General features: G+C 35.3%; 2 protein-coding genes across 2 annotated transcripts in view; one reads left to right on the top strand and one right to left on the bottom strand.

The window, feature by feature from the left end:
* Hus1-like (Hus1-like checkpoint clamp component) overlaps positions 1–10,665 on the bottom strand; it is a 52,665-nt gene extending 42,000 nt beyond the window's left edge. Inside the window, exons 1-2 of the mRNA XM_023160464.2 lie at positions 10,527–10,665; positions 10,268–10,474 (exon numbers count right to left, since the gene is read on the bottom strand). Coding sequence (XP_023016232.1) covers positions 10,268–10,474; positions 10,527–10,578 — 259 coding nt within the window. The 5' untranslated portion in view covers positions 10,579–10,665. The remainder of the gene's footprint in view (positions 1–10,267; positions 10,475–10,526) is intronic.
* The window catches only part of LOC141483432 (uncharacterized), a 392,800-nt gene that overhangs the window by 259,736 nt on the left and 122,302 nt on the right, over positions 1–10,762 (top strand). The gene's annotated exons all lie outside the window — the stretch shown is intronic.

Below are 10,762 nucleotides of genomic sequence, written 5' to 3'. Positions count from 1 at the left end.
ATGGAAATCAAAAATAAAAATGCTGTCAAGTATAATGAATGAGTCAATTTCGGTCCCGACAAAACTAACGCTGTAAATACCCAACATTCGCAGTTAACTTCAATATCTTACGATGGTGTAGAGGCTAAGGACAATGTCTACGGCGCGGACGACCCAGGTTCGAATCTCATAACTATAAACTTTTTTTAATTAAAATCACGTGACTGAAGGGGGCCGAGGGAGCTGATAGGTTAGGTGGAGTACCAAGGGGGCCGATAGGTTAGGTGGAGTACCAAGGGGGCCGAGGGGCGGAGTTCTACGCTTAAATCGCTACTATACTCGTTCCATCCTGCGTCGATGACGTCACACGTTTCCCCCTCACAGACACCGTCCTGCACCCTCATTGACATTTGACAGTTGCACAGACACCGATCCGTATTGACAGACATCATAAAACCGGCAACTGCGCATACTGCGTCGCATGACAACACCCATATGTCTAGTGTTTACAGTGTTCTTCTTCAACCAATAGATAGTTCAGCTTGTGACTCATAGGTGGCGCTAGGATTAGTGTTCACAGTGTCCTTCTTCAACCAATAGATAGTTCAGCTAGTGACTCATAGGTGGCGCCAGTGTGGTGTACTCGCGACGATGCATCTGGGTCACGTGACAATTTGGAGCGCTCTGATTGGTGTACTCGCCATTCTCTGCCGTACGCGTGACCTTGAAAGGAACCAAAAATTGCAGAATGGACCTTAGCCATTTTCCATGTTAATTTCCATAAGGAATGAGCCAGAACTCTTGCAGCCTATTTACTCTTATACGTTGACTGTTAAAAAAATAAGGTAAATGTTTTAAACTTCACGGGCTTCATAAATTCGATTGGCTTTTTTTTGTTTTGGTACACGCGTCTCGAACATATGTTCACAGTTTCAACTGTTTATTTTGTTGCTGAGAAGCATAAAAGTTGAAAGTGTTTTGCGTGTTCGGCGATTTTTCGCAATCGAAAAAAAATGGATCGAAGATTTTGCATTAAATTAAAAAAAAGTGATTATATGCTCAAAACACTTGAAATGTTGACAGTGGCATGCAGTAATTGCACTGACTCAGAAAAGTGGTACAAGCTTTTCACAGAAGGTCGAGAAGGTGTCAATGACGACGCCCTATGAAAATGTTGAGAAAGTGAAGAAAATTATGGAGAATCGTCGAATCACTATTAGAGAAGTTGCTAAGGATGTCGGCATATCGGTTGGTTCATTCCATGCAACACCGTAATCATGTCTCAGCCACAGTAATCACTATATTCGGCCCTTTGCGACTTTTTGCTGTTCCCAAGATTAAAGAGATCCATGAAAAGACGGCGTTTTGCGACGACTGAGGTGATGAAAACCAAATCACTGAGATAGGTCCAAGACATACCAGAACTGTTTCGAGGATCAAATAAAATGTTATGCCTTGAAATACCTCGTATTTCAATTCACTCAAGAATTTCAAGAACTATAGAAAATTCAACTGACCTACTTCAGAATTCGTACGCGACTCCTTTTCACCTGAATTTAACTAAATTACGAATAATTGCTAATACCGAAACACTTCGCGAAACAGTGCCTTGAAAGAATTTTAATTCACTCAAGAATTTCCAGAACTCTAGGAAGTTCAACCGTACACGACAAACCTTTTTACATCTATTTAACTAGCGAAATGAAACGCAAATAACTCACAAATACCGAGATCACTTCGCAAAACACTGACTTACTATAGGGCAGAACGCGTCCTTCCACGCGCTATTTATAGACACGCGCCACCGGTGAATTTTAAATCTGTACAATCTTCGAAAATATTCATTTAAACAGCGGCGGCTCGTCAGAGGAGGCAGGGGAGGCTTAGCCTCCCCATAAAATTTGTGGCTATTCATCGCAATAAATTGAAAGATATTGAAAAATACGTATGATTATTTTTTTCTAAAAATGCTTGGGTATCATACCATTCATTTTTAATATAAATACATAATATGCCCGAAAAAACACTATCACTCACTACGTAGTACGTACCACACTGTATCCTGTATCAACAAAATTCAAACGCACCGCCCTGCGAACGAATAACGAATAAACCATCAACCCGAAATAATAAATGCCTTACGTTGCAAGGGAGCCAAGCCTCCGACCGCTTTAAAAAACACAGGCTCCACGAGACCGATCCAGCCAGAGACATACGTCCCGATTTGTAATTTCAGTTGCAGAAATAATAGCGTTAGAGGAGGCTAGCCTCCAGTTGGTCTCTGTTAGTGTACGACTGCGTTTGTTTTTTATTTAATTATTCGGGCGGGATGCCGTGACGGACCGGGACTGAAAAATATTTCGGTAAATCGTTTTAGTGTTTCTTGATGATATTTGTTATTTGTGTATAAAACAGACAGTATTGTATTATAGCAGTGCTTTTTGGTAATATTTTTTATTGTGTCTTTAAAGTGTTCTCTTTCAATTTCGAAGTGTTTTCAGGTTTTCACTTTTCGGTAAGTTTTTTTTTCATTTATTATGGATAAGTTGGACGAAATTAAAAAATCTGATGATATAGTCGATTGGTTGCTGACAAATAATTTCAAGTCTTCATCTTATGATAATAAATTTTACATTATTGAAACTCTGGGAAGGCCTCAACCAAATTTGATTTCAATTAAAGCGTCAGATAATCGACAAAATCGAGGATTTAATATTAGTTGGTACGATAAATGCAATTGGTTAACCGGCTCCATTAAACGAGAAAAACTTTTTTGTTGGCCCTGTGTTTTATTTTCCGTACAAACAGAATACCGTGGTCTAAAATAGGATATTCCGATTTAAAAAAAATCCTCGTTCTACAGAAAGACATTTTAAATCTAACTTTAGTATTAAGCAAAGCGTGCAACAAAATAAAAAAATTCGCGCCTCCGGCGGACTTTTCTGTTTGTATATAGTCTTTATGACTTTAGCCTCCCCTGTTCTCCAATGCACGAGCATTGGTTCACGAAAAATAACTTCAATTGCAGTGTGACCTTCAATAATATTATGTCCAATGATAACATCTGCACAAAGATCATCTCAAATTGAGAGTTCGATATGTTTGTATGAATGATTTATCAATACAAGGTCGACCATACAGCTTTCCACCGTTTGCGTCACATGGTTTGAAAAAGCCATATCGACCTTTATGTTTAGAAAGTATTCTTTGCATATTATAACGAAAAACAATCGAACTATTGATGAAATTGATGAAATTGATGATATATTGGTTTGCTGACGACAACACACTTATCTCGTCATTCCATTCGGATTCCAGGACATCGACTACGGAGGCACGTCTTCACCGGCAGCAGGAGGCTACATATCTTAATGAGGATCTAGAAGTGATGAAAGTAACCAGATTCAATTCGAAGCCACAAAAATCCAGGCATCGGTTTCCTTCAAGAAGATAAATGTCTCCGAACCGGATATAATGTCAGGTCAATTCCCCTTTCTGCTTCGATAAGTTTGTTGGGGGTTAAAATGGACACTATGGCTTGGCACAAATATGTCGCTGGAATTGCAAAGGCTGCTTCTCAAAAGCTGAGAACACTGTTCTGAACCAGAAAACTGTACACACCTAAGAAACTTTTGATGCTTTATAAAGCTCAGGAACATCGAAGAAGGGTTGGAGATTTGTCTCTCTATTCTATAAATACTTTCAGGGGAAGGGTTCAAGTGACTTGGCACATTTGATTCAACCAAGAGCGGTCCATATAAGAAATACGCGACGGAATGTTGCTGCTCATCGTTTTGAGGTTCAACTCAGTACACCTCGAACTTCACTGTTTAAGAACTCTTTCATCTGGAGAACTGCGTTTATGTGGAATAAACTTCCTGAGAACGTTTTTTCAAATGGATTCAATCTCTAGAGATTCAAATCCAATACGAATCGCTACTTTCCCACAGGAACCGCTCTGAGAGCGCCTTAAAGATTTTCTGCAGTGCTTGTGTTTTGTCATTAACAATTGTATTAAAACACAAATAATTTTTGCCACCGGTAGACAGCTGTTTCAGCCTATTGGCCATCGTCAGTACCGGGCAGGCGGTCCTCGATTGAAGACAAAATGTGAAAAACCAGAAAAGTACTTGATAAAAATAGCTGCGTGAACGCAAGTTGACTTGGGTGTCACACCAATAGGTGGTTCCACTTGATTCACTTGCATTCACGCAACTATTTTTATCAAGTATTGTCTGGTTTTTCACATTTTGTCTTCAATCGAGGACCGCCTGCCCGGTTCTGACGATGCCTAATAGGCTGAAACAGCTGTCTACCGGTGGCTCCTAAATTGAAATCAATATGGGAATGAACAATAAAAAAAGTTTATTGTATTAGTTTGAGAATGTCACTATAGAAAGAAACTGCAGTAACGTTAGTTACAATTAAAAGTGATAAAAAACATAGACATTTTCATTTCTCTTTTCATTATGATCTCCTACCACGTAGTAACGGCTACATCCATCAATTTATTGAATGTGTTTGTGTTTCTATAGAAAGTAGCAAGTATTAGGCCAAATATGATGCTTCACGGAAGCTCATCGAATGTTTTCAATTCAAATAGAAATTACAGTTTGTCCACGACTATTATATAGAATATTCATAATGCATGTGTGTCTTTAAGCATTACGATATCCATTAATCACTAGTGAATATTGGAGTCATTACAGGTAGGCAATTAGGCAAGTTCGTTGAATATCTCAATTCAATCCACCCGTCAATAAAATTCACCACTGAGAGGGAGGTAAATGATTCAATAAATTACGTTGATATAACCATTACAAAAATAACAATAACCGTGAATTTGCAATTTTCCCCAAACCATCTTACACGGACATTATCATACATAATTCTTCCACACACCCTTATCAGCATGAAGTTGCTGCATTCAATAGTATGCTTCATAGACTATTGAATATTCCACTATCTGAGAGTAAAATCCAGAGGAAGCTGAGTTTGATCAAACAGATCGCGGTCAACAACGGTTGTAAGATAGATATTATTGACTCCATTCTTTCCAGAAAACTACAAAGGTAAGTCATAGACCAGGTCTACCCAAATTCGAAACGCGATATTAAAAACAATAAAGACAAAACTTCGATGTCGGATAGATCAGGAGTATATAAGCTGAATTGTGGCTCTTGCCCAAAACTGTGTATTGGCCAAACAGGGAGAACATTTTCCGAAAGAATTGAAGAGAATAGAAGTAGTTTGGTAAATAGAAAGACCAATGCCACATTTGCAAACCACCTTTTAGCAGAAGGATATGAGTAGTCATGAATACGACATGCAACATTTAGACGAGAAGAGTTTGAAACTCAATCTTCAAGAATTTTTTGACATCAATCCTCGTACGATTTCATGAATGAATGGTAATAAATTGTACTCACTGTTCGATATACAAACTGAATAGAGAAAAGTATCTTCTGTATAATTCAGTGTTCATATAGAAGTATTTGTTTCGAAAGAATTTTTTTTCTTTCGTGTAATTCAATGTTTATATGAAAGTAGCTGTTTCAGGAGGACTCTCTTTCAGTTTGTGTCTGAAAGTTACTTCTTTGCATGATCTACACATCCATGTATAGAGTTACTTATTTTCAAATTGATTACTTCCTTCCTTTCTTTGGAAGATTCTCTCATCCATTTTTTTGTATCAGATGGAGTAGTAGAAAGCCAAAAAACTTTCCCAAAAATTAATCACTCCTAAAAATATAACCCTTTCAAATCAAATAAGATTCCTCATGGCTGGGATTAAATCAAATAGGTGAATGAATGTCATTACGATGTCATCGATGACATAAGCAGATCAAGCTTATTTCGTGACATTCAAAATCGTAATTCATGAATGAAGTGTGTGTATTTTCTATAATGTTATCCAATTTGGTACTGAAGAGCCTTAGAGCAAGTGTCTTAAGGCGAAACACGGTGTATACCAGTTAGGGTGACAGTGTTCCATGTGAGTACAATTTATTACCATTCATTCAAAGTAGAACTCATGTGAATGATATCTGATTCTTATTCCTCAACAAATGTTCGATATACAAACTGAATAGAGAAAAGTATCTTCTGTATAATTCAGTGTTCATATAGAAGTATTTGTTTCGAAAGAATTTTTTTTCTTTCGTGTAATTCAATGTTTATATGAAAGTAGCTGTTTCAGGAGAACTCTCTTTCAGTTTGTGTCTGAAAGTTACTTCTTTGCATGATCTACACATCCATGTATAGAGTTACTTATTTTCAAATTGATTACTTCCTTCCTTTCTTTGGAAGATTCTCTCATCCATTTTTTTGTATCAGATGGAGTAGTAGAAAGCCAAAAACTTTCTTTCCCGAAAACAATAGTCTTCAATAAGGTTCAATGAGTAATAAAATTTCAATGTACATAATAAATGAACTTTACTAGTTCGGTAGGTATAATATGATTTCAAAATAATTTAAAATATCTGAAAGAACGAATTAAATAAAAATGAATAGCTGAAAATATCAGTTATATTAGGCAATGAAACGTGAAATGAAATTACAATGTAATGAATCAATTCAAATAGAAATTACAGTTTGTCTACAACTATTATATAATATTTATAATGCAAGTGTTTCTTCCAGCATTACGATATCCAATAATCACTAGTGAATAATGAAATTACATATAAGCAATTAGGCAAGTTCGTTGAATATGTCAGTTCCATCCACCCGTCAATAAAATTCACCATTGAGAGGAAGGTAGATGATTCAAAAAATTACCTTGACTTTACGATTACGAAAAATAACAATAATCATGAATTTGCCATTTTCCCCAAACCATCTACCACGGACATTATCATACATAATTCCTCCACGTACCCTTACCATCATAAAGTTGCTGCATTCAGTAGTATGCTTCATAGACTATTGAATATTCCACTATCTGAGAGTAATTTCCAGAGGGAGCTGAATTTGATCAAACAAATCGCGGTCAACAACGGTTATAAGGTAGATATTATAGACTCCATTCTTTCCAGAAAACTACAAAAGCAAGCCATGGACCAGGTCTACCCAAATTTAAGATGCGATAACGTCAGTTATAGGACATTGTCATATTTGGCTGAACCAACCAATAATATTGCCCGTTTTTTGTATATTGTATATTGACTGTATATTGACCAAAGAGGGAGAACATTTTCTGAAAGAATTGAAGACCATAAAAGTAATTTTGTAAATAGAAAGACCAATTCCACATTTACAAACCACCTTTCAGCAGAAGGACATGAGTACAGTCATGAATACGACGTGTTAACATTTATAAGAGAAGAGTTTGAAACTCAATCTTCTAGAATGTTTAGAAATCAATAGATTCAAGAATTCTGGTAATTTACTGAATCAATTAGAATTGAATAACTCTTTGTTACTAAATATTTTTTCAAATGTGGAAACTGGGACAAAAGCTCAGGTGATTTAATTCATTACAAACTCAGGTAAAACTCAGGTACTTGAAATGTAGGTATTTCAAATTGTAAAATCAGGTTTATTAAGCATTGAATATGTAGAATATAGTTAGTAAAGATACGCCTGAAGAAGCCATTGTATAACGAAACACGTATTGCGTTTTTGTAAAACTGTTTAGTGAAACATTTTTGGCGGTGTGTTTTAGAAAGTATTTTCAAGTGTTTCTTGTGAGAAACTTTGCCAAAAATCCAACAGATATAATTCAACGGTGATACGAAACAAAAGTTGTTTTCTGTTAAAAGTTTGACAATGGAAATAACTGTTATATACGTTTTTGTGAGGGTCGTTCACTTATACTTCAAGAGTCCTTCTTCAGAGTAAATCAGAAATCAACCCTGAAAAATCATCGTTAAATTCCTGACAAAATCACCTACCCGATAGGTGTCACATATGGAGTTATTTTATTTGATATTTTGGAGGGAGGTGTGTAGAGGAGTGAGTGATACGCATCTTAACGATACCTCATGATATTTCATGAAAAGATACGTGTTTCGGGAAATTTACATCACTGTCTTATTTTTGAAGATATTAAACGTGGCTCCTTTCGAAAAAATCACCCCATATTAAAAAATATTGCAATTAATTTTATTTATATTTTGAGCTCTTTTTAATATCATCCGTATCTCTGAGTATATGCTGGAAATGAGTCAAATCACTTTCCAGTATTGTCCTTTCATTTTTTGAACTATTAAAATCAAACTGTTCAATTTTCTCGGAAAGTTTTCAAAATTTCAATAAGAAAAATGTTGAGAAAGCTCAAGTCCCAAATATGTGTTGAATATGCAACAATATTATTGAAGGGAAACAAAAACAAAAACCGATATTTTATAACACAAGTTTCATTTCTATTCATTTGAGAATAATAAATACTAAAAGAGGCTAAAGTTGGTTCCATTTTCAACCAGTTTAATATCTTGAGAACATCAGATACGCACAGTTTCAAAAAAAACCTCAAAACAAACTTGGTCTAAGGAACAAAACGAAATAGTCAAGAAGGTTTTGGCAAAACACATTGAAGAAAATATTGCTCCGAAAAAAAAAAGAAGTGGTAGAATTGAAAAAAAATATCTCTAATTGAATATAGAAACTGGGCTGTAATCAAAGAATACGTTTACAATTGTTATAGAAAAAAGAAATAATTTTATTAATTTTCATTTTATATTATTTAACCCACGTTGTAGTTTCATTCATGTTATTTTTTCATACTACGTGTGCATTAGTAATTTTGTCGACGGTTGATTGGACAATTGTTAGCAGTTCTCAAATTGAAGAATACTTCTTTGAAATAAATATTGATTCGACCAGATCAAATTTTTTCTGTTCTGAAATATTCTAAACCTTTTTTACTTTGGTTGTTATAATCGATGATGATATGACGTATTCATCGTCAAAAACAATCAACATTAAAAAAATGTAAAATCCTCACCGTTAATAAGTTTTAATCTCCACTTCATTATGTTCAATCTGGACAACATCATACCTCCAAAAACTGAAAGTGAGTTTTCGAAAAAACTATTGCCAAGAAAATAAGAATTGTAACTTATAACTAATATCTGTTTCACAATTCACAAATTATATCTTACCTTATGTTGGTCACTCAGAATTTCATTACTGACATGTCATAGAGAATATATTCATTGTCATTTTTACCTGATTTTTTAACTAAATTATATAGCGAAATTCCGTAGTGCTCCGGATTTTTCTATAGAATTTATTGAAAGAGGTAGACATTCTAAATATTCACTATTCATTTTTCTGTAAATTCATTACCAAATCATTTATCGTACTTTAGTTTTTTTGTTTGTATTAGTTATTATGTTATTATTATCCTAACTAGTACGGAAACAGTACATTTCCGCACTCGACACCGTTAGGTATCTGAAAAAGTTGATTTTTTTTTTGCTAAATGACAATATCTTGTGGTGAGACACTCATTAGAACTATTTGATTCACTAAATAAAGTGAGGTCCGTATATTGATCCTCACTTTGTCGCGGACCTCACTTCAACTGTAATTTTTCAATGGAAGTGACTCACTTCCTACTTCCTACTCTATATATATATATAAATAAAAAATTAAACAATTTGTTGCACCGCGCTGATGAGGCCAATAGCCAGAAACACGTGTCCGCGGTTTGCCCCCATTTTTTGAGTTTTCTGTCCAAGAATTTCCCCCTTTGATGTATTTCATACACACCCGATAACATCTGTATCTCTGTATTGATATCCTAGTCCCGGAAGTCACGCAGGTAGCTATAGCTGCCTACGTGGTGATGTTAGATGATGCCTAGGAATATATATATAAAGATAAATAAATAAGTACCATTCTGATCATTCCCATATTGATTTCAATTCAAGAGCCACCGGTAGACAGCCTATTGGGCATCGTCAGTACCAGGCAGGCGATCCTCGATTGAAGACAAAATGTGAAAAACCAAGAAAAGTACTTAATAGAAATAACTGCATAAACGCAAGTGAGACATAAGTGGAAACACCTATTGGTGTGACACCCAAGTCAACTTGCCAAGTTTTTATGTCAGTGTTGGTGGTTTGACCAATCAACCGACAACTGCGGTGGCAGAAATTTGGGAATTTTCATGGAATTATTTTCCAGCAGCTTGACTGCATTAACCTTTCTCGATTTTGTATGTATATATACACATATATATTCACCAAATATATAAATAAATCTATCTTCTACGGTCCCCGGGTCCTGTCAAAATTACTACAGATCCCTAGCTGTAGCTATGAACTACATATCTATTTACCTGTGGAGAACTCCAAATATATTTCATTATATTCAGTATTGACACCAACAACATTGAATTCTTTGAAATAAAAATTTACAGGCAATTCACACCAGACTAATGGTCTTCTAGGGCCACAATCTTCCTCTGAAATAATAAAGTATACCCTTCTTGTTGTTATCCTCATGACACAATCTTTCGAAAACTTCGATAAACTCAATGTTATATCTGAAAAGGCATCATTCATTTCAGCGAACTATTTAGTACTTCGAAAACATACTCATAAAATCTCGCATAGCGGCAGGATCGACAATCAAAGCTCTAAATTTCATAGTTGTACAAATAAATTCTAATCTGATTCGAGGTTAGTTAGGTTAGAAGGTTTTCTTCTTATTTTTTTTTTCTCTTTTTGACTCTGCTCCCTTATGGTGCATCTGTCAGCTCATTAGGAGGATTATAACTTTTTCTGATTCTTAATAATCATATTGTAGCCCATACGATTTCCTCTCAGTTAAT

This window comes from Leptinotarsa decemlineata, unplaced genomic scaffold, assembly GCF_025532065.1.
Source record: "Leptinotarsa decemlineata unplaced genomic scaffold, Ldec_3_MD MMD2_tig00003348_RagTag_RagTag, whole genome shotgun sequence".
Taxonomy (NCBI): domain Eukaryota; kingdom Metazoa; phylum Arthropoda; class Insecta; order Coleoptera; family Chrysomelidae; genus Leptinotarsa; species Leptinotarsa decemlineata.
Note: the sequence above shows the minus strand (reverse complement) of the source record. Positions and strands in the feature narration are given on the sequence as shown.